At 30.8% G+C, this 23,537-nt stretch overlaps 1 protein-coding gene across 3 annotated transcripts in view; it reads right to left on the bottom strand.

Moving 5' to 3' along the window:
• Nucleotides 1–23,537, bottom strand: part of LOC132919154 (discoidin domain-containing receptor tyrosine kinase B-like) — a 132,537-nt gene that overhangs the window by 26,063 nt on the left and 82,937 nt on the right. For all 3 annotated transcript variants that reach the window (XM_060980498.1, XM_060980501.1, XM_060980499.1), the window contains 2 exons: nucleotides 15,971–16,076; nucleotides 5,787–6,018 (listed from right to left, as the gene is read on the bottom strand). In XM_060980498.1, coding sequence (XP_060836481.1) covers nucleotides 5,787–6,018; nucleotides 15,971–16,076 — 338 coding nt within the window. The remainder of the gene's footprint in view (nucleotides 1–5,786; nucleotides 6,019–15,970; nucleotides 16,077–23,537) is intronic.

Raw genomic sequence — 23,537 nt, 5'->3', positions numbered from 1 at the left:
TAATTGTTTCTAGAGGGTGAAAAAAAATCATTATAAAATGTTAGTATATATTATATTTTTTCACGTTGCATGTATCCTACACTCGGAGAAGTCTTGTAATTTATTCCTATTTTCATATTTTTACTGTAGCTTATAGATATACGATACACGAGAAATGGCTAATGATACACACGTACAGCCCGCAATAATTGTTAGCTTATCAACCTAGCGAAATCGTTGGCAGTATAATAATAAACTTTACTATGTTTTTCCTCTTATTTACTTACCGGCCTCGTTATAAATAATGGTTTGTACCTACTTGAAAAGTTGAACTTAAAAAATATTAAAAATAAAAAAAGAAACATGAAAGTTTCAAGTGGAAAACCGTGCATCCACGCAAATACAAACACGAAGGGAAATATTAATAACTTACAACTCGGGAAAAAGGAAAGTTTACTTGAAGTTTAATTAATCACATTGCTGAATGTGAACAAAATAAAAAGGTACGCCTCTTTGAGTATTTAATTATTTTACGTATTTTTTCGTCTAAACATTAATTACGATTTCATTGAAAACACAAGCGATATTATTTTTGTACAAAATGTTAAATCATTGCAATATATTATTGAAAAATATTGCAAGGGGAAAAATCCATTAATGTTTCTGTTTGTTATTATACAAGCAACGGTGTTTGTCATTATATCAACGAAAAAGAAAATAATAATAATATCGCAAGAAAGAAATATATTAAATGAATAATGGAGAAAGAAAAAAATCATGGACCATTATTAAAAAAATAAATCAAAATAAACTTATTTTTTTGTTTTTATTTTGTTAAATGCTTACTAAAAAACCATTATTATAATAAAATATAACTATTTTAATTAAACAATTAGAAAAAATGAAACACGCTATTTCTGAGTAATAAATAACAAAATTATTCGTTTAAGTTTTTATATATATATATATATATAAAAAAAAATTAAAAAAATTAACACGGCAAACATACATTTTGTAGGATGGACGAAAAAATTCGGTATTGGAAATTTGTTTTGAACCGGACTCGAAAAATTATATATGATGTAATTACGAGAAACATTGAAAAAAAAACTTGTTGCGTTTAATGAAAAAAACAATAGAACAAGAGCTTACAAATTCCATTATGATAATTAGACATTGTTTTAATCGTTATACGTACAAAACACTAACGACAACAAAACAATCGCAATAATAATAATCTGTGTAATTCCATATTTGTTTTTTCTTCGCAGCATTGTTCATATATATATATTATAATAGCAGTGTTCCCGCGGGTTTAACACACCGCCGTTTAACAGCCCGTTTTATTCGATTCACCGGTAACGTACTACGAGTTGCGTGTTATTAAACTTCCCTACCTCTCCCTCGGAGCACGGATAAAATTGCGAAGAAAACCGAGTTAAAAAAATAGCAAATTATTTTTGGACAGATCACGTGCAGCATCCTACACCTCCGTATACACAATCTCCCATATTGGTATAGGCTTCCATGCACTTGCTACTCCTTACTTATTCTCCCCCATTTTCACATGCCATCATACGGCTTGTGGATTAAGATTCTGTGGCAGAAATAGTCTTACCTACATGTGCTGTTTACGAATAAACAAATAGTGAAATACTGCACTGTGCGCGTAGACACCACGGCGGCGACGGGTTACGAGTGTGTGCAATGAGCATTATATTATATACGTATATGCGGCAGCGGCGGTCCCGTGTCATTAATCTCTGCGAAAGGTTGTTAGCCGTTGTGTCGTGTCGGAGGGAAGTACGAAAAAAAAATATAAATTATATTAAAGCGATTCACTCGATCAGAAAAGAATACTGGGGGGGCTAAGATTATATACACATATTATATTATAATGATACCAGCGAGTCTATACATATTGACGAGAGCCCGTGCGGCGACCACACACACATACACACACACACTTACAAGAGTAATGATTTCGTTGATCTCTTTAACCCGACGACGATACACTTGTGTTGTACTTCTATCATTCTACTACTACCACTACAACTATTATACAAAGTACAGTGTAATGATCAAGCGTGTGCCGCGCGCGCGCATGTGTGTGGTATGTGTGCGTGTATGTGTGTAGTCGGCGAAGTATATCATATTAATATATTATACCTATTGATCGACAAGCGTATTCACGCACGTACAAAAGTTGCGATTGTGAATACCTACTCAATCATTTACACATCCCGCCCCCGCTCGTCCACACGTCATAAGGCGAAACGCTGAATTTTGTTTTTAGAACCGTTCCCTATAGTACGACGGGTTTCCATCTGATATTTACATTTTGAGTATCTATTATACCTATCTGTCCGATCTGGATACGCAAATTAAAACGTCTTCCGATCACATCCTGCATGCACACATTCATAACACCGCCTTTGTATAAATCGTGAGGTGCGGGTCAACGAGAAGAGCTGCACTGATTAAAGCATGATGTGGCATTATATTAGATGGATATATAATAAGAGCAAATCAAATGTTAATTGTGACGAGATATTATAATAAAAGTGGAGATTAGAATTCGGTACTTTGTTTATATTGCGAAGATATTGTTGATGTAGGTATTTATAGTAGAACTTTAATTAATCAGATGTCTGTTGTGCCTAGTATAAAGTATTGTTCTTCGAAACTAAAAAAATTATAGAATAAAAATATAATAATTTTAAATTGTTCAAGATGAGTTGATTTACAATGTAAATTGTTTAATTTGATTTTTAAAAATTATAATAATAACACTTAAGAAGTTAAAACTGTGCGGTTTTCCACTACCATTTATACAATTTATATTGTATTGTTAATAAGAAAACATACTGACTCATAAACTTTTGGTTAAAACATTTATGCGTTTTTCTTTTTATCGTGCGTAAAGTGAATCCGTGTAATGTAAGCCCGCCCGCAAAACAGAGCAAAAAATTTTTATGTCCTCAAATGACGTGGTTATTTTAATAAAAACGCAATCGACATATGCACTTAAAATGTATAATTACAACCCAACTACGTTTTTTAACGTATTACATGTGTTTATAATGACAATTTAGGCATTGTATTTGTAATTAAATTTAAAAAAAATATAAGAGGTAAGTATAGAAACAAATTAATTACAAAAAAAGGAAACATTAATTAAACAATATTTAATCATGTACGATGTACCCCCTAAAAATTATATGTATGCATAAGAAATAATTTAATATTTAACCTTTCAAAACACTTTGAGTATGAATAACTGTCTGAAAGTCATAAAGTAAAGGTATTTATTACGAGTAATATCGACGAAATTTAATATTAGTTGTATATTCTCATACTTTGACGTTACGAAAAAAGTTTCTATTTCATTACTTGAAAAAAATGTAATTGTTATTATATAATGATATTTACATTATGCATAATTGTATATACATTAATTTTTATGCTACACATGTATATTATTAACTTGAATGCATAATTATTTAAACAAAAAAAGAAAAATACATATATATATATATTTGATAATGTATTATTCTATTTATTTTGTATTATTTGTTGTATTCATTACTACTTATTAGTGTAGTTCAAGTACAATATTTATGGAAAAAAAATGTATTTTTATACTGACCGTAAGAATATGATAAACGATTGCAAGTTTTTAAATAATAATATTTACATAATACGCGCGTATAGAGTGGTTCCGAGTAAATACCACTCTATCTTTAGTTCTCGACGTAGTGGTTATAATCTGTACACTAAAATAAATTGGAGTGATCGTATGGGTCATCTCGTAGGGTGCATTTTAATTTATAATAAATACAGAATGCTGTCGTAATACGTACGTATAATATATCATATTATATTATAGTGTACACATATATACATACATAGTGGTACATAAATATTATGTATAATATTCAAATTGGTTGCTGTTAAATATTCTGATGCAAAAATGTTTGTGTTGTGTTGGAGTGGAGTGCGAGGGGTATGTTTAATTTTCGAAAATACTCGATTAACAAGGTCCGTTAATTAATCGCGAAGGATATAATCAAATTAGACCCACTAAAATGAATTTCCCTCGAGAAATCACTTGACGGTGAAATACGTATATGTCAATACCTATATAAATATATACATATTATATAGTTTATATATTGTGATATAGTATTATATATATACGTTATGTAGTGTATTTAGGTAAATAATATAATACACACACTTAACCGTCGCATTAACGACGAATAAATAAATATAATAAATATCATATCGGGGGATTCTTTTAAATTATTCATAATGTTATATTATAGTCTGTAGGGTTTATTCAATATTGTTTGAGGACATTCTTTATCATTGTTTGTTTAGTATATCTATTGTAAGACTTATGTATATATATTTAAAATGTATAGGGATATTAACTCGGTAATGCTGCAATAGCTCGGAAATATTATAGAAGAGAAAAAACCTTACCGTTACATAAACTTTGTATACTTATTGTGACTATATAGCACAGGGAAGGATGTATAGTTTATAACGTCTTTTGTTATATGTATAAAAAAAGCCCACGGTTGAGTTGTTTCAGGGGAGATTTTTATATTGTTTTCGTGCTATATTTCAAAAGATAATGGCCTCTAAAATCAACAGCTCCGTTAAGTTTCATTGTGAATCAGCGTTTAATGTCAGACATTATTTTAATTACATTGATAAATAATATTTAAGTCTGGAAAGACGTATTTAGACTAAAACTGTACCTAAAAGGGTAATATTATTATAGAATCTTATTTTTTACAACACTTTGACCACTAATTGTTATACATTTTTAAAACAGTAATTTGGCTTGTTTTATGCAGTATACATCTACTTACTAAAAAAACAAAATCTAAATAAAAATTCTAGCTGAGTAAAAAAAAAATATTCTATCGTTTGCGATGAGTGCCAATCGATACTATAAACATTATGTTATCAGGTTTAGTATTTAGAAATTGGATTATAATTCTTAAATTGTAAAGAAAAAGTTAATAAAATTGTATTAATTATATTTAAATATCTAGTAAACCAATAGATCACACTGATTTAGTCTAGTCAAACTAACCAATGCAATAATCCCTAATTCATGACAACATGGAAATACTAATAATCAATGAAAAAAAAAATGACCATAATGAAGTTTTTATCAATCCTCGAACTGCTGTGATTACTCAACCAGCATAACATCTTCATAGAATTATTAAACAGGCATATAATATCGAAACAAAATTAAAATAAATAAATTATCGAATCTCATTAATATAAATTTATAAAATATTATTGGGGTTCTATAATCTCGAAGAATCGATTTGATTTTTTTTCAAAGTAAGAAAATAACTTTTAAAATTTTAGAATACTTAATTATTATTTTAATTTAAATTACAATTTAAGACATAATAAAACACAACGTCATAACACAATTAATAAACGATTGTAATTCACAATATGAATATATATTAAATGTAATATTATACATTATAATAAAATATACCAAAAATGAATACAAAGAGTATAATGAGTATATTATTATATTGAATCTTTAAAAAAATAATTAAATAATACAAGTAAATAATTCTTTTTTAAATATTTTATTTTTATAACAATGCTTTAGATTAATATAATTTTTATCATTCATTTAAAGATGTTTACCGTCTTAAATTTAAAAATATAATATTTATTATTTTATCTATAGATATACATGCGTAATAACTAAACGCGTATAATTTTGCTTAATTTGTAATGTAGTATATTTTTTTATTTACCTCGTGTCCAGTGATGTTTCTGTATCGGACCCATTTTCCAAGCTTTGGTCTCCAGTAGTCAATCAGAAACGCTTCAGTGAACTCTTGACCTTGTCCATTGCCAAACCTGCCTTGAGTCTCCACAGACGTGATCACTCTTACCACGTGTAAATTGACTTCAAGCCATTCAGTGGGTTCCCTAGTGACCGGCTCTTTTGGACACCAAGCACCCCCTTCTCTTTCTGTGCGTACCCTGAAACGAAAAATATTAAACTTTACATTCTACGATCGTTAAAACATGACCTAGTTTGTGTTAAAAAAAAAACAGAGGCTGAAAATGTCAAAAGGATTTCTGCCGTATCGGTAAAAAGTCAACTGCTGACATTATAATCCATTTCATCGTTTTATGACAGCTGAGCTACAAAAAAAAAAAAATCCTTCCCCGTTATTATTGGCCTTATTGTTTGGAGCTAAAAGTTGTACGTGACCAACATGTAAATTTTTTAAGGGTCAAATTATATGTATATGCACATATATATTAATGTATATTATATTAGGTATATATATATATATATATATATATCAGTATAAAACAAATGTATTTTGGTACAAAATGCGTGCGTGCTGAACTTTTCGAAAAACGCGGTAAATTATGAATACTAATTTATTGTGATATTATTACTTTTAAACACGGTGTTAAATCATAAAGCTCACGATCTTCGTGAAAATATAACGTTGTGCTTTAGTATATTATATTATATTACTTATCTATACTAATGTTAAGAGTTTCAGACCTAATCAATTTACGTGCGTAATCCTTTGTTGGCAATAATAAGATTCATAAAGTTCATTAGTTGGCAACAATTTATATATATTTATTTCAATTAGATGTTAGATTTATATAAAATCAATTTATCATCATGCATACTGGTTATCGTTAACACTCAACAAATAAGAGTTTTAGCCAAGATGTCTGTTTTTAGATTGTGATTCGATTTCAAACCATGTTGCACGACTGCAAGCAGAGATAATCTTTTGGCGACGGCATCGGCAGTGCACCGTAGACCAGAAATGTCAAATGCACGGTCATCGATTTTTTTGGCTGTCCACGACCACAAGAATCATTAGAAAATTAAGAAAAAAATAAATACGATTTGTATTTTGTATCATATCTATGTTAAAGAGATACAATATAAAATTATTATGGTTTAAAATGATATATTATGTACTTTACCAGCTATAACTCTGCTCTATATATTTTTTTTATTAAATATATACGTTTTTTAGTTGTACTTGCAGTTAATGTGAGAAATTATTTTCATTAACGAATAGCAATAAATATCCTTTTAGATAATTCAGATCGCTATAAGGTTACTTAGCTTTGTCCATAGTACGATTTTTTTCGAAATAGAAAAGAATTGTTAGATTTTATCACATACATTAAAAACAAATTACTAATTTGAATAATATCAAATAAATTTGATTTAAATGACTCCAGATTTATACATATTTTTTGTGCGACCCGCGCAGTATTATATTCACTAGCTTTAGCCCGGTCGATATTTTACGTTTGACATGCGCCTGCCGTCGATGTTCAATACCGAATTAAGTATTGTGCACTATGCCATTTCGATTTTTTAATGTACATATTTTATTGCATAGTAAACAATTATTACGCATCGTCTGAAATAATTGTTGGTAAGTACGACATGCACAAGCACTAGTAGGTATAATGTTCAATACATAATATGAACGTTCTCGAACCACACCACGTGAACAATATTATGGGCGACGGATCAGACATCACCTGCATTGAAATTAATACACGCTATAGCGGACGACAGCTAAAGCGGTTTGGCTGAGAATTAAACGGCAATAAAAACGCTGCTGAGACTATTCGAGCGCATCTTCTTCAGACCAATCGATGATAAAGGATTACCACGGATACCGGTTGTCGAATATACCTCATATGGACATTATATGTGTATACCACGGTCATAGAAATTAGTTGACTAGGTATATGGTTTGTGTTTCTTGCGAGTGGGTAAACGCAATGATTTTTGCGTCACTGGATAACCAGTCAGAGGAAAACACGGTTAGGTCGACGCAGTAGGTAGTCATTCTTTTCACGTCTAGGCAGCAACCTATCTCATACGTGAAAAGTGACGTTGTGCAATGCGACGAACGTTTTCAGCGAAGCGAATCTACAGAATTCAATAAACGTACAATATAATATTTGCGAGCCTCTGCACATCCGGTCCCAGTTGCCTGTTTCCGGAAGATTTTCCGAGCGCGGCGTGTATCAAGGTATAAGACGCACAATATTATCAGCATACATATACTAAAAAATATACAATATTACTATATTCACAAGTTTTTCTCACTAAAATGCCCATCAACGTGATTATTTACTTTAACTTTTTTAATTGCACATAACATACGTGTTATAAAATGAATAAACATTAAAAAATAATCTCGTGATTATTTACCAAACCGAGTTCTTAAATGTCATGTTAAAATATTTTTAAAATTGTTCTTTAGATTAAGTATAATTCTAAAATTCGGAGTTATTACTGTATTGATAGCGAATACAATATGATATAATACAATGACAAGTTAGTTGAATACTTATTTAATCATTTGGAAAGTTTTAAATGTTTTATTCGTATAAACAGTAAGTATCAATTATATTATAGTTCCTCCTCTATACGAATACTACGATAAAAAGTTTTTAGACTAATATATTATTCAAAGAATACAATATACATACATACATACAATATACATACATACATACAATATACATATACATATTACATATTGTAGTATTATATTATACAGTTTAGATAGGATAAACTAGTAGATATACATAACAATAATATGCGATACACGTAGATATTACATTTAATCGAAAACAACTTTTGCTGTACGCTTGTATAATAAATTGATAAACTTTTACGGAACGCATTTCGTTAAAATTTTAATATAAATCATTACGTACAACTCGTTTAATTTTCCAAGACATATTATGATTATGTTTATGTCACGCTTTATCAGATAATGCAACTATAATATATTTTTTATACTATAATACATTATAGTTGAATAAAATCGCTGCGGGGGAATAACGAAACCAGGTAACTCTTGACATAGATGTATGTAGAAGCTTACAAGTACAAATTAGTTGATGTATCTTCTCAATATAGTTATTAATATAAAATAGAAATGTAGAAATATGACGTTCAAATTTACACAATTACTAAACTATATAATTCAGTATTATACTTACATACAAAGTTATCTTAGTTATCTAAGGAGTTGGTCATTATTTTACATTAAAACAGATGCAACAGATAAATTTATTATTAAAACACTTCGAAGAAACAACGTTACGCCATACTAAAAAGCACACACCTTAATCGATAATAAAATGTCTACTTTGGTATTCTCTTCGGCCCCCTTCAATCCATTTACTATTGGCAACACTAAACTCATGTGCGACGCATGTTGAATTCACTGTATTTTTTTTTTTTTACGATAAGTTAAGTCGACTGTTGGAAACTGTAGCACTGAAGAGTAGAAATAAAAAAAAAATTCGAAGCTTTATAAACGCTTAAAGGCGACAACAATCGGTCCATTCGAAATTAAGTCCTCCCTACCCAACGTCCTCTTACTCAATACCGTACAAAGCCGGGCTTAAGAAAACCGGCCGACCGTAAAGCTGATTTTTAGAGTAGACTTCTTTTTATCCTATATATATATACGTCTAATACAGAACTGATGGGCTGAAGTTCTTTTTCTTTCGTTCCGTTTTGAAAGGCACAACCAAATAATGGGTAAACGGCGGCAACGGTTGTAACTATATACAGTGTACGACTGGGAGGGGAATTTTTACCTGTTTTTTTTTTTTTAATGCCACTACTGGACCTATCCAGCTTTTTAAAAGCCCGAAGAATTTTGATCCATTTGCCTGAGCGATTTTTATTTACTGCTTTAAAGCCGGTGACCAAAGATTACACAGGTCTAGTCGACGTGCATATGAAAACAGTCTTATGACAATCGATTATCATAGAGTAACTTACATGCACACCATTCGTGCACCAAATATACGGCTAGGCTATTATGATAATTTACGACTGGTGACATATATTATTTTTAACAAATACATACGCGACACAAACGTACACAATAATATAATACGCCCGTCTTTGCGTTGGATTTAAACGACAATTTTTTTTAACAACACCGAGCATGCCTATGATCAAGGAACCAATTAAACCCGTCTAGATGACAGCCAAAACGGATCGACGACCATATTTTGTCAGTCACGGTATTTTTTTTTTTATGTTTTTTTTATAAACCGCTGGAGACGTCCCCCAAAAATAATAATAAAAACTTGGATGGCAAATTAACTTGGGCGTTTTTGTTGGCATCGTTTCCGTCATCCGTTGGCAACCCTAAAGAGGCGCTCAATCATACACGTAATCACCATAGGGCGAATATTAAGACAACATTTTTCATTGACAGTAATATCTCACTGACATTATAATTTTGCATAAGCAAAATCATCTCAAATGAATTGCATTTTGTCTACGGAAAAAATGATTAAAATTAAAATTAATTGTAACTAAAATAAGAAATTTAAATTATAATGACATTTAAAACTGTGTACCAGAACCAGATATATATTTCAATAATTAATTTGCCAATAGTTAAAAAGAAAGTAATTATTAACAAAAAAAAAAGATAATAATATACGGATACCACAAAGAGAATATATTCTTGAGTCAAGACTCTTACGATTAAGTGTGAAAATATTGATACTAGTATACTTACAAATGTATTAAAACATTTTTTTGGATACAAATCACAACAGAGTTCAGTTTAAAAACGTATTCTGACGATGTAGAACACAATTTTTTGTGCTTATGAATAAAATAAAATAGTTTATATTTTTAAATTTAGCGTATATACCTTTCTTATAAGTATAAGTTTGGGCCACACGAGTATTCTCAGTGGGGCCCAGTATTTCATTATATGAAATTAAAATTAAATAAATAAATAAATAAATATGATACGAAAATGTGTAGATACTTGTGTCAAGTCTCTTAATATACCCAGAATCACAACCTCTATTAAAATAATACCGATTATGTAAAATAATTAAGTTAAAGAATCCAAAAATGGTCGATTTATTTTGAGTATTTTAGTATGTCTATACAATACTAAAATTAATAATAATTCTTGAAGTTATAAGTATATTATATAAAAGTTGTAAGGTGGGTAGGTAGAACAAAAATTTGACTACTAACCAGAGTCTAGAATCAACTGTGTTATGTCAATAGGTACTTATATTTTTAGTGTAAATGGATGTAAAAACGTAATATATAAATAAAAAATATAATATACGTAATTGTAATATTGATCAATAATTTTTGATTTTACTTGTGATACATTAAATTCAAATTTTGAGAAAAACATCATTAGAAATAGTTGTATTTAAATAAATGGTACTATTGGTACTTACAAAATGGCGATATTATTTAATGATGTAAAAATAATAAAAATTAATATTATAAATTTTAACAATGTATTTTTTATTTTTGTACTAACATTTTAACCAAATCTTGATAATTAATGATTTATTGAATACTAAAGATACATGTAATTATTTAATTAAATATAATTGATTATTGATAGTATAAATACAAATAAAACTAGTATGTGATTGAAGAAAACTATAAAAAACGTACAACTTATCTATCTACGAGGATTTTATATGATATACATGACCATAATATAACATTTTATCGAATTACTATACTATAATACAATATTTTATAAATAGTAATAGTTACTCCATTTCTGTTATACATTATCAATTTGTTTTTTATACATACACATGTGATACATATGAACCATCATGTATATCAAATACAATCTATTTGCAACCTAATATACCGACATCGTTACAGTGAACACCATGAAATCGAATTGAACGATAGTTCAATTTAATGTTTTGGAGTGCAAATTTCCACAGATTTACTCTAAACAAACACTTGATAAAAAAGTACTACATATTTCAATATTTACAAATGGATGGTAAATATATTGCAATCCATTAAATCTACATTTTGTACAAAACACAGTATTCCACATCATCTACGACATAAATTATTACTGTACTGCCTACTTCCAGTTATAAATCGTAATATAATATCGTGTGGTTTATAATATTTCCGATTTCGGGAACTTTTATTTTTCTCCTCGTAGAAACGCCGAGAAACAAGAGAGAAATCTGGACACTCGTAAGCATCGACCCAGCCGATATTCGGCTAAACGAATTGTTGTCCTGGGATAATGCCTGCGGATCAAACGTGACTGGGGTTCATTACCACGGCTGTAATCATGGAAACCCATTGAGTACAAATTCAATCGGACTTTCGACGTAGGAAAACGATTGCCGGGAGCTGCAGAGGGTATTTATGCCCTGTATGCAGTATTGTTGTGCGGCCGCGAGGATGGTTTCTGATTTGGTGCGCTGCTGTTGCACACGATTACCGAAAAATGTGTTTGATCGCAATCGGAGGGACGTGTCACGATAGAGCTCCTGTTGCCGGAAGAACGAATTTAACGAGGTTTAGATCACAAAATATTTTATTATTAAATTATATTATATTGTATACCTATATATTCCCGCGTGTTCGTCGCGCGATATTAAAATATACCCGTACGGCGAAAACTTTTTTATTTATTTTTATATTCGTTCCTGGCAGATTTTTTCCCAGATGTTTTTTTCTCGTTTCTGTTAACGCGGTCAACGCATGGTATTCCCATGGTGGTGGAAAAAATAAATAAAATAAAAGTAGCAAGTTTAAGTATATATCTTGCACGAGTATATATGTGTGGCTAAGAAAGTTTCTCAGACATATTTTTATCCATCCACCGCCGTCGTAATCTTTAACTTTTTACTTTCATCTCTCTTCGAAATCACGGCACAGGAAATATTTATTTTATTCTTTTTCATGCCATAGCTACATTTTGTCTTATTTACTCTGCAAACGACGCGTTTCCTTGAAGCAAATACAAAATACACGAAAAAGGGAAATAAAAATAGTTAAGTACCAATATTTACACCTACGAGCTATAGACAAATTGATAAAAACAAAATTTCTCAAAAACGACAAAACACTAATGCTTATACAACACAGATGTATTTAGGACATACTATAATCAAAATTATCAGTTAACTGTGATTCAATATTTTATTTTTGTTTCATGTTCTCAAATAATGGTGTTAGTAAAAAGTGACAAAAACGTCAACAGGCGATAATCGAAGATAAATTGCCGTTAGGTGTACACAAAAAGTACCCTTTCAGTAGAGCTCCCCTTGAAAAAAAATATATAAAAAAATTATGACCTAAAAAATCTCTAGTGTTTTGATTGATTGTCTTTCTCACGACGTCGCAAAGAAAGCAAAACCTCTTATATTTGAAAAAGATCGTTAGAATAAAAATATAAAGTTCGTATCGATAAAACTAGCTTTCTCTGTCTTGAAGTCGTAACTCGACCAGGAAAAAAAAATAAATAAAAGTAAAAAATACACCAGAAAAAAACCTTTTTCTTATTTTATTTTTCTACCGGTCTTGTTCTATATAGATAACTGGTAACGACCATTAATATTCATTAGACGAAACTTTTCGCTACTGCCACTCTATATGTGTACGACGCCTACGGGTAACCAGAAAATATTGAGTTTTTTCATACTCAATACTGTATATATATACACTCGGAGAATTGCGATAAAAATAAATCAGACAAGCCGATGGCAAAGCAAACTGAAATATTTTCATTTTAGGGGACACAATTGCGAAGAAAAAGCCTATGTCACATCATATCTGAAATACTTGGGATAAAATATTTTTTTGTAAACTGCGTTGCGGTCATATAAAAAACCATATTCAAATGAGAATCCATAAACAAAAAAAATTTTGTTTTGTTTTTCTAATTAATTGTATTAAACTAGATAAAAATGTTTTCAAAAAAAAGTCTTGTTAAATATGCATCAACTACAAACATGCGTTATAGAATCTGTTTAAAATATTTGGTTATCTCTGATTGCCATTCACAGTAAAGTTTTTCTTTGATGTCACTGACTCATTGACATACATATTTTAAGGGTTACAAAAGTCTCGACTTGAACAAAGCAAATATTAACAAAAAGATTGAGAAGAATTCCCTATATATATTTTCCATTTTTCAATGTGTGAAAATATTTTGAGTCAAACATAATATGTCATGTTTAAGCTAAATTATATATTATGTTTTGATATTATATTATTCATTGCAAATATTGTATTAATAATGCTTAACATTATAGTGTGTATCTTATAATAACTTTTAAAAACACAAAACATAATCATGAAATTATTATTTCATTTATTATTTTTGAGTAAATCAAAACACAGTGTTAATAGAAAAAGTTTAAAATTATACAAAAAAATTGTATACAGCATTCTAATTGAAAATATATATATATTTTATATATATATATATTCTGAGTAAAACTTAATAATGTGTTATTCAAAATACAATATAAAATATTATGAAAATCAAAAATAATATAGTAAATACTTTTACATGCGACATATTTTGCTGAAAAATATTTTACCTGTTTAAATCTACGTTAAGTAAACTAATGCACAGAAATGTAATATTACTCGAATTTTAATGTTTGATAAAACAAACATCATTGCACATAAATTTAATACACAATATACACATAATCAGTTATTTAAAAAATTTTAGTGATGTTTATTTACATTGTTTTACATATTGCTAAGACCTAAGACAGCAATTCTAGACTGATACAGTTTATGGGTTTAAGAACATTTCGTATTTTTTAATCAGTCTTTACATTTAATCCTTATTTATAGTTTACTCTAATACATAATAATATACTCACGTAGAAAAATCTAACCATACAACTTTTAATCCATCTTTAAATCAATGTATGAAAACAAATTGAAACGTCACACGCAAGTTCCAATTAACGAGTTCCTCGGGCACTAGTGGTCAGAGTTCAAAACAAGGGATTCTGACCCTCTCGTTTATTATTCCATACCAAGAGCACAAAGCTTTGAGTTCCATTTTATTCACACCAATCCTTTTCTAACCGCCAATAACTTACTTAATATATATGTATGCATAAGGAGTGTACATATATATTGCAGGAATGTCAGAGAAGGGAAGCTCAGTTAGAATACCTAATAACTATATATACGTAACGGGATATTACACATTTTCTTACCAAAATAAAGTAACAAAATATATAGTTTAAGAAAAATAACGATACATTATTGACTATACCAATATTTTATTCTTTTGAGCTAAACTAAACCAAAAGAAAAAATATTCATTCTTTCTTCGGAGAAATTCTTTATATGTATATTTACATAACGCAATTATAAAATACATTATACATGTCTTAATAAAATGTGTAAAATGAATATAAAATATATTTTAAAACGTGTAAGAAAAAATGTTCGCTAATTTATTTTTGCACACTACGCGGATAATGTATACTTTAAGCGCGTAGTAATTTCCATGTAAAGTACTAAAAAATAAAAAAAAATGTTTTAAGCTGCTGGGAAACTGAACCACCTGAGCTTTTATCGACGTATCGAAAGTATCTTGAGGGTCTTTAAATGGTAGCCTGAAGGTGTACTTTTGTCGTGTGTTAGAACGACGACAATAAAAGAAGAGGGTAGGTGAAATGAACATATCTGCAGGAGGGTGCAAAATTGTTTTTTTCCCCTATAGCTATTCCATCGGAAGTAGAAGGATTTATGCTAGAATGGAAACAATTTCATATAGGTGTCACCTATTTTAAAAAAAAAAAGAATTCCCAAAAACGCCGTAAACTCAAAGTTTACGGTATACCCGTAATACAGAGCATAAAATGCACCGAATCTTTCATAGAATAAGGAAAACAACCATTTAGCGGACAATATTCGCAGCAGAAATTGCCACCATAAACATTTTGTCACGTCCAACAGTCAACATATAATAACGCGTATAGTGTAACCCCAAAATACGCATTGTTGTAATATGAAGAAAAAATACCCTTCTGTATGCGTTTCGCGTGCAAACGGGGCGTGAGAAATATTGTGTAACGCGCGTTGTTGTTTAAAAACGGCTCTCACCTGGCGTTCTGCGGTCCAACATTTCCAATTTCGAAAGAAGAACTAGCGGTTAAATCTTCATCTTTTATCATTCCGGACTGCATGCCGAGTGCCGACATGCATTGAGCTGAAAAAAAAGAAAACAATAATGATAATAATAATTTTAATAATAAAATAAATTTACAAACGATGACCTCATGAACGCATAATTCAATACATGGGAGGGAGAAAGAACCCCGCTGATAGCAGATCGGGTTTCACAGTTCCGGTCGTATTGGTGTTCAAATAATAAACCCATCGCTATATACATATTTCAGTACACTTATAAAATATTAAAAAAATATTGTGGCACTGCATATTATAATGTATTATGCAATAGTCGTAAATGTCTGTATACCGTATCTATATATTATTATATAACATCAAAATAAACTATATAATATTATAATATTAATATAATGTACCTATATAATTTGAAATTGAAAACAATTTTTGTCGATAAAACCACAAAACCACCATTGGCTATATAAATGGTAGAGGAAGGGGGTGATAGGTACAAATAAAAACACTGCATATTATACCACTTTTCTTGTGTATTAAATATTATCATTCGCTGTTGTCATACACGTTGTTCTTAAGAGTGTTTACTAATATAGCCATTAAATTATGTTTTAACGTGTAATCGCAACTTAAATTATAAACGCGCAAAAAAATTCACGGAAAACTGCTGCTACAAGCAATATCTAAAAATAAAAATAAAAACAATAAACCAACGCAACTCATAGCCGGGATTACGGGTGAGCAAAATCGCGGCACGTGTGAAATATTTCCACGGAGATTTGCACGGGAGACGATATTATTATAATATTTATCACGGCCAAATGATAAATTTGCCAAATATATACAATATACTTATCATACATATATATACGTCCGACATAGCTGGGTGTCCCGTCGTCCGACACCCTCTCTTCTATCATATAAGCAGAATGGTTCGACCAACGGAAATATGGATTCGAAAGTTTACTATACGTGCGTAGGTAGCAATACTATTATTTTTACTATAAACACAAAGATTTTTCTAGAATAAATGAATATAAATTGATTCCGGGTACAGCAGACACGCAATAGTAGCGCACAAATAATAATATTGTCTGTTCGGTGTAAAGAGCTTAATATGTTATTCGGTTTATTATTATTATTATTATATTTACATATGCATTCTATATTGAAATAGCAATAACAAAATAAATTGTATCCACCGTCACCGTTAAATATAACACAACTTACGTTTAATTTAAATAAAGTAGAACAGCCGATTTTTCAATTCTTTTATTATTATTATTATTATTATAAAGTTTTTCTGACAAGGTCATAAAAATTTATATAAAATTTCAAATTAGTAATAATTATTTTCAAAAATGTACATAGCTATAAAAAATAAATGATATATAGAATAGGATAAATTGGATATAATAGATAATAATATTGGTCAATTCTGAACTCTACACTCTAACTGCACTATTTTGTTCTTATAAGTAAGCGCGAATTTTACTTCTACTATTCAATTTGCTAAAATAAGGGTTTGATTGTTACTTCAATCAAGTTTTGATATATATATATATAAACATCTGAATTTTTTTTATATAGATGGGTTTCTGCCGTTTCTAACTGATGCACTATAAAAGACACTTATTGTGTTCAGTGTTGTCATTTATTTTTGGCCTTAAAAAGTGAAAACTGTACAACACATAACGTAATGATTCGATAACAATATACAGTCTTTACAATAATAATTTTTTTATCGGGATACAATAGAAATCATGAGCGTCGAATTTATAGACGACTCTGCAGAAACACGAAATGATTTAGCAAACGTGGTTGTAAGTCGATGCGGTGGCAGCAAGGGTGGTCCATTCAATAGTTTCGGGTTCATTGAAAACTTATAATGAGTCCAGTCCTTCGCATTATGATTTGGAAATTCGGATGGCCGATGGCGATGGTGATTATGACGACGGACTGGACATCGCCCTCGGTTTTTAGAAATCATCCTTATAAATATGATTATAATGGCATAACATAATAACCATTAAACGAAAACGATGGAGACCGATATACAAATATATATTATAGTCGCGATCATACTCGAGGGATTTAAATACAATATAATATAGTGATCGTAAAATAAATATGTAAATAAATAAGACTACAGATACTGCCGCCGCGCTACCGCCGTCTGACAATGGGAATTTATTACGATAATTTCACAAACCATTATAATATATACTATGTATATGCGTTATTATGTGGGAAAAAACTCGCCCAGATATATCAGCAACTACATTGGACCTCTATTGAAAAACAATCGATTGTATTGGTTTTTTTTTCTATAAAAGTTGCCAAATATAATATTATTATAATATACAGTACATTTTTATTTTATTTAATATTTATGTTCAAAAACTTGGCCAACGAGAATGCATATTATAAGAACGCCGTTTATCGATTAACAAAGTTTTATGCGCCGTCCGTTATAAACGAGATTACAAAAGAAGAGAAAAAATATGATTTTCATTTTTACGTAAATACGCATTACTTTTTGCGTTTTATATATTAATAATAATACAGGTGCAGCAAGTAACCGCATTTTACATAAAAAAAATTAATATTTTGTAGACATATACACAACAAGTAACAACTGAATAATGTAAACGTCAGCTGCAACACGGTAGTATTTGTTTAATTAAGAAAAATAAAGAATGGAACATATTCAGTGCAGATTAAGTGCGAATAAAAATAAAATTAATTACCTTGAAATTAATTTACCGTGTTAATGGTATTATGCTACCATACAATTTATTTAGCCAAACGCGATTACATAAATAAGTCAACCACGTTAAATAATATTAACATCCTAAACCATATACTATTATGGAAAGTCAACGACATCACTAATAATGTAAATTAACTTCTCCAAATAGTGCTTTAAGAAAACAATGTCTCAATCCAAGATGGTTCCTAAATCGTCCATACGTGGTGGCCAAAACTCAGGTCCATAGAAGTCTAAGCCTTATTCAACATTAACAATCAAAACGAAAAAACCACGTAATCACAACACAATAATTTATGCTCAGGCGGCTCAACAGTGGCAGTGGACCCCTTCTCCTTTTTTTACGCTTTTCGCATGTTAAACTTAGTATAAGATTACATGTATTAATTGCAGTGCATAGACATAGTAGAAATTGTAAATAAATTAGAAAACGCAAAATAAAATTTAAAAAAAGCCAACTGCATATTTGCATGGCAAATAAAATAGACTTTTATGTATATAGCCCCGCCCCCCATAATATAGATACGAATTGCATAAGGTTTAATAAAAATCTTGTATTGTATATCGAATTCAAAGAAAATAAGGATAAAAAGTAAAAAAAAAATCTTTCTATTTCATTTTCACTGGTACTGTGTTAAGCTTTACTGGTGTAACAGTATAATATAATATCGTATTCGTATATACTATATACTCGTACACGTAAATTTAAAGCATGCAAACAACCTATACAAAGGTATGCAATTTAGATATAAAATTTTCGAAATTTAAATCTATTAGTTTAAGCGTGTAACGTACGGGAAATGAATATATACAATATAGTATTCTATAAATATATAGGTAGGTAGCTGCAAAATTGTCGAATTAACTTTGGAAAACAAAACTGTGGAATTATAACTTTCAGTCGGGTTTCTCAATTAACGAGGTTTGTTATAATATGTATATACACCTAGTTTTGCATAATACGCGTTAATCAGCCGGGTCGACACGAACAATATAATATAATATATATAAAACCGCGTGCGCGATGCAATGACCGCTGCACCCGCCGAAGTAGACCGCGGCACATATACATGCACCAGTAGTGGTTCTTCAAATGCAGTTGTATGACATACATATATATAATATTATGACTGCAATTTCAAGGATTTGACCCGTCGTCGAGTCCTATACAAAATACACACTCAATATACAGACGCACAGACTCTATATCGAATAAATATATTGTATTATAATATAATATTGTTAATTACGCGTTCACAGAGGTATCTACATCTTTGCAAACGAAGTGAAAAATATAGTGGTCAAAGGTCTGCGTACGTCTAACTACACAAAACAATATCGTGGTATATGTGCCTACGCGTCGCGCTAACCGCGGTTGTGACGGGGGCGACGGCGGGAGTCGTAATATCATACGACATACGCACGCACTAACAGCATTATGTACGCGTCGTAAAATTCAATACTCTGATTAATAACGGACAATTATCGCGGCGGCGGCGGCGGCGGCTGTTAGTGTGCGGCCGTATTACGGCATGATGTAGATATATTATGTAGTATATACACCAGTCGTATAGGTACAATACACATACGTTTTATTATAATATGAACGCGCACCTCAATCTGATTGGTGAGGTTAGGTTTTATTTTTTCAATAAAAGGAACGCACGTAGTTACCTACAATAAAACGTATAATAGCATAATGCACGCGCGTATATAATAGAACTCTTTTTCAAGCACACATGCACATACATAGGCAGGTCGTTCTCGCCCGTGTACTACACACGCCACCGTACACAAAATATAATAATAACAATCATAGCCGCAGCTCTGTATCATTGTTCTATCGGCATCGCAATGATAATGATTATGGCGTACGACCGTATGCCATAAAATATTATAATGCACGTAAGAATTTGGGGGCTTAGCACCTCCGATGGTCGTCATTAAAACGTCGTTATATTATAAACTGGCTGAGTAAAGTCGATCGTAAATCAACCGCCGCGTCGTCGTCGTCGGTCTCCGAATAAATATTATAATAATAATATACTCGTATACGTAGAATATTATACTACATGGTTTAGTGTGCGACAGTACTCGAGACCGTGATAAATATATTTTATAAAGATGAAAAATATTTATACATTATTAAAATCGGGACAAAGACAAATATTAAAAAAGTGTTGTTTTTTCTTATTGCTTTTCTGAAAGACAATATATTTTTTGAGATGATTTAAACAAACTGCAACAACGCACTATAAATCAACATTGCAATCGCATCAAAATCGTCACCAACTGCAATTCTACACACTTGTTATTATAATATAAATATATATCTATGTACTGTAGTATTTTGGAACGGTAAGGGATTATCGAAATAAAGTTCTCGTACACTTAAGTTTTATTTTAAATAGTATATGAGATTATGGTGCTAGGGCAGTATAATTCACCTGATATTCGATTCGGACTTTACGACTTTACGAGTCGTTATAAATAATCCGTTATATACGCGAGTGCCCTGCAGCAAACGCTCTTGTTTACCCTTGCGATTTCTTCGGCCGAGCAAAAGTCACCCCTCCGGCGGCGTTATTTAGTTTCCGATAAACTCAAAGAAACTCAGGCGCATGTTGTGTGTATACAGGGTGCGTCGGACGTCCCCGATTGATTTTATTGTGATCCATACGCTCACTGCCGGAATGTTATTATACCCTGTATGCGTGACTACGAAGACGGCGGCATCCCACACTGCACCTCACCACTCGGACAACCAAATCCGTTTCCTACCGACCCCGCTGCAGACGCGTCATTACGCCCAAACCGAATTTCCGCTTCATTTTGTCCCCAAGACGACTTTCCACCCCTTTAGAAATCGTGAGACGTATTTATTTATTTTTATTTTTCTCCTCTCTCCCCCAATTTTCCCTCAGCCAGTCAGCCATCACTATACTCTCGCGTCACGATCATTTTCATACAACAGCATTCTTGCGGATATTACTCTTTTTAAGGGGAAGAAAAAATTTTGTTCGAGTGTTAATGAACCTCACACCATCATCCGAACGCTTTCGCGTTTTGCTTCATTAAACATCGCATTTCACAAACTGCTTGTAACGGCGTACACGACAGTGTCGGATAATCGATTTATCGGCCTTCTTATTTTTTTCAAATACAAAACAAAAAACTTTGAATGGCACACTCCGCAGACGTGAGTGCAGTGTATATTAATATAATATTTTATGTCATATGCGATCTCCGCCAGTGCCGCCCCGTCTATTTTATAATTTTATTATTATGAGTACACTTTGCCGTTGTTCGTTCCGCTGTAACGGATACCTAAGAACAAATTTCCCGTGGAAACGTTATCGTTGGATTTACCTGATTTAAGTATCGCATTAACGATAATGCATATATGCTATTATAATATTCATAAAATCATGGCGAAGTGTGGGAGAAAAGGACATATTATATGTACAATCGTCGTAAGTTAGTGATCCATGTAACAATTATTGTTTTTAAATATATTTTATTATATATTATACGACGGTGCAAAATTGCATTATTCAGGATCCCACCTGGAGTTACCCTGCCGTATATTCGAGTGCGTAACGAGTCATTCAATTATATCACACACATACACAAGCTCGAGCCGTTCAGTCTTCGAGCACTATAGCATAAACCATAATATTATACAATATATTATGCGAATAAGATTCGGTCACGTGTCGGACGTAAAAAAACATAAAAAATGTTTTAACAACAGCAACAATATTATATATTATCATTATGTTCGCACCACCGACCGGATGGAAAAAATATATAAATCGAAAAATAAAAAAATAAATATACGTCCCTGATGCAGTGTCATGTAAGTCTGATAACGTGCGGCGTTAGCGTGATGAGTGTCGTCGTTGTCGGCGGTGAAACAAACGTTATCTAGATTTTATTGTTACATATTTAAATTATATATAATAGCCAGACTCATGTGTATTGTTATTTCATAATGAAATATTATATTCTGTCATAGGACATTGAAAAGTCGACGACGGAAGAGTAACAACTAACAACTTACAAATCAGATTCAATGTTCTGTTATATAGAATTTGAAATTGGATTTTGAACTTTTCGCTTTAAAGTTTATATTATTGTTGTTGTTATCATCATCGTCATCATCACCATCGTTGTTGTCATAGTCCTAAAGGCACTTGGACTGAGTAACCAACATTCGTTGATCGAATAAGACAAATATAATAAGAAAACCATAAACTCCGTGTTATTGCGGTTTCTGAAAAGTTTTTTCAATTATACGTGTAATAATAATTTTAATTAATTTTATTTTCTTAAAAACCTCAAAGGTCCAAATTTGTGTTAATTGAAAACGGAATGTCGACGTCTTAAAAATAGTTATTAAAGATTAAAACATTATAAATGTTTTCGAGGTCATAATATTTTTGTATACCTATATCTATACAGCTGTTAGTACCTATGCGTTTTAAATTTTTGTTCGAAATAACAACACCATTGTTAAATTATATCAATGTACATTTGTAGAAAATAAACTAATTATATTATTAATTCAATGCAATATTTTGACGTTTGAAAATCAAATATAATATATTTAGAATAATGGGGACTACGCTATTTCAATTTATTTAATACCTACTCTATATTAAATTTTGCATAGCAATGACAATTCCGTATTTAAATATTTTTAACATCAATTTATAAATTATACTTAAATGTGGACGCCCACGTTGAAAGTTCGTT

Source organism: Rhopalosiphum padi, chromosome 2, assembly GCF_020882245.1.
Source record: "Rhopalosiphum padi isolate XX-2018 chromosome 2, ASM2088224v1, whole genome shotgun sequence".
Lineage (NCBI taxonomy): Eukaryota > Metazoa > Arthropoda > Insecta > Hemiptera > Aphididae > Rhopalosiphum > Rhopalosiphum padi.
The sequence above is the reverse complement of the archived record's forward strand: the minus strand, read 5'-3'. Positions and strand labels throughout refer to the sequence as shown.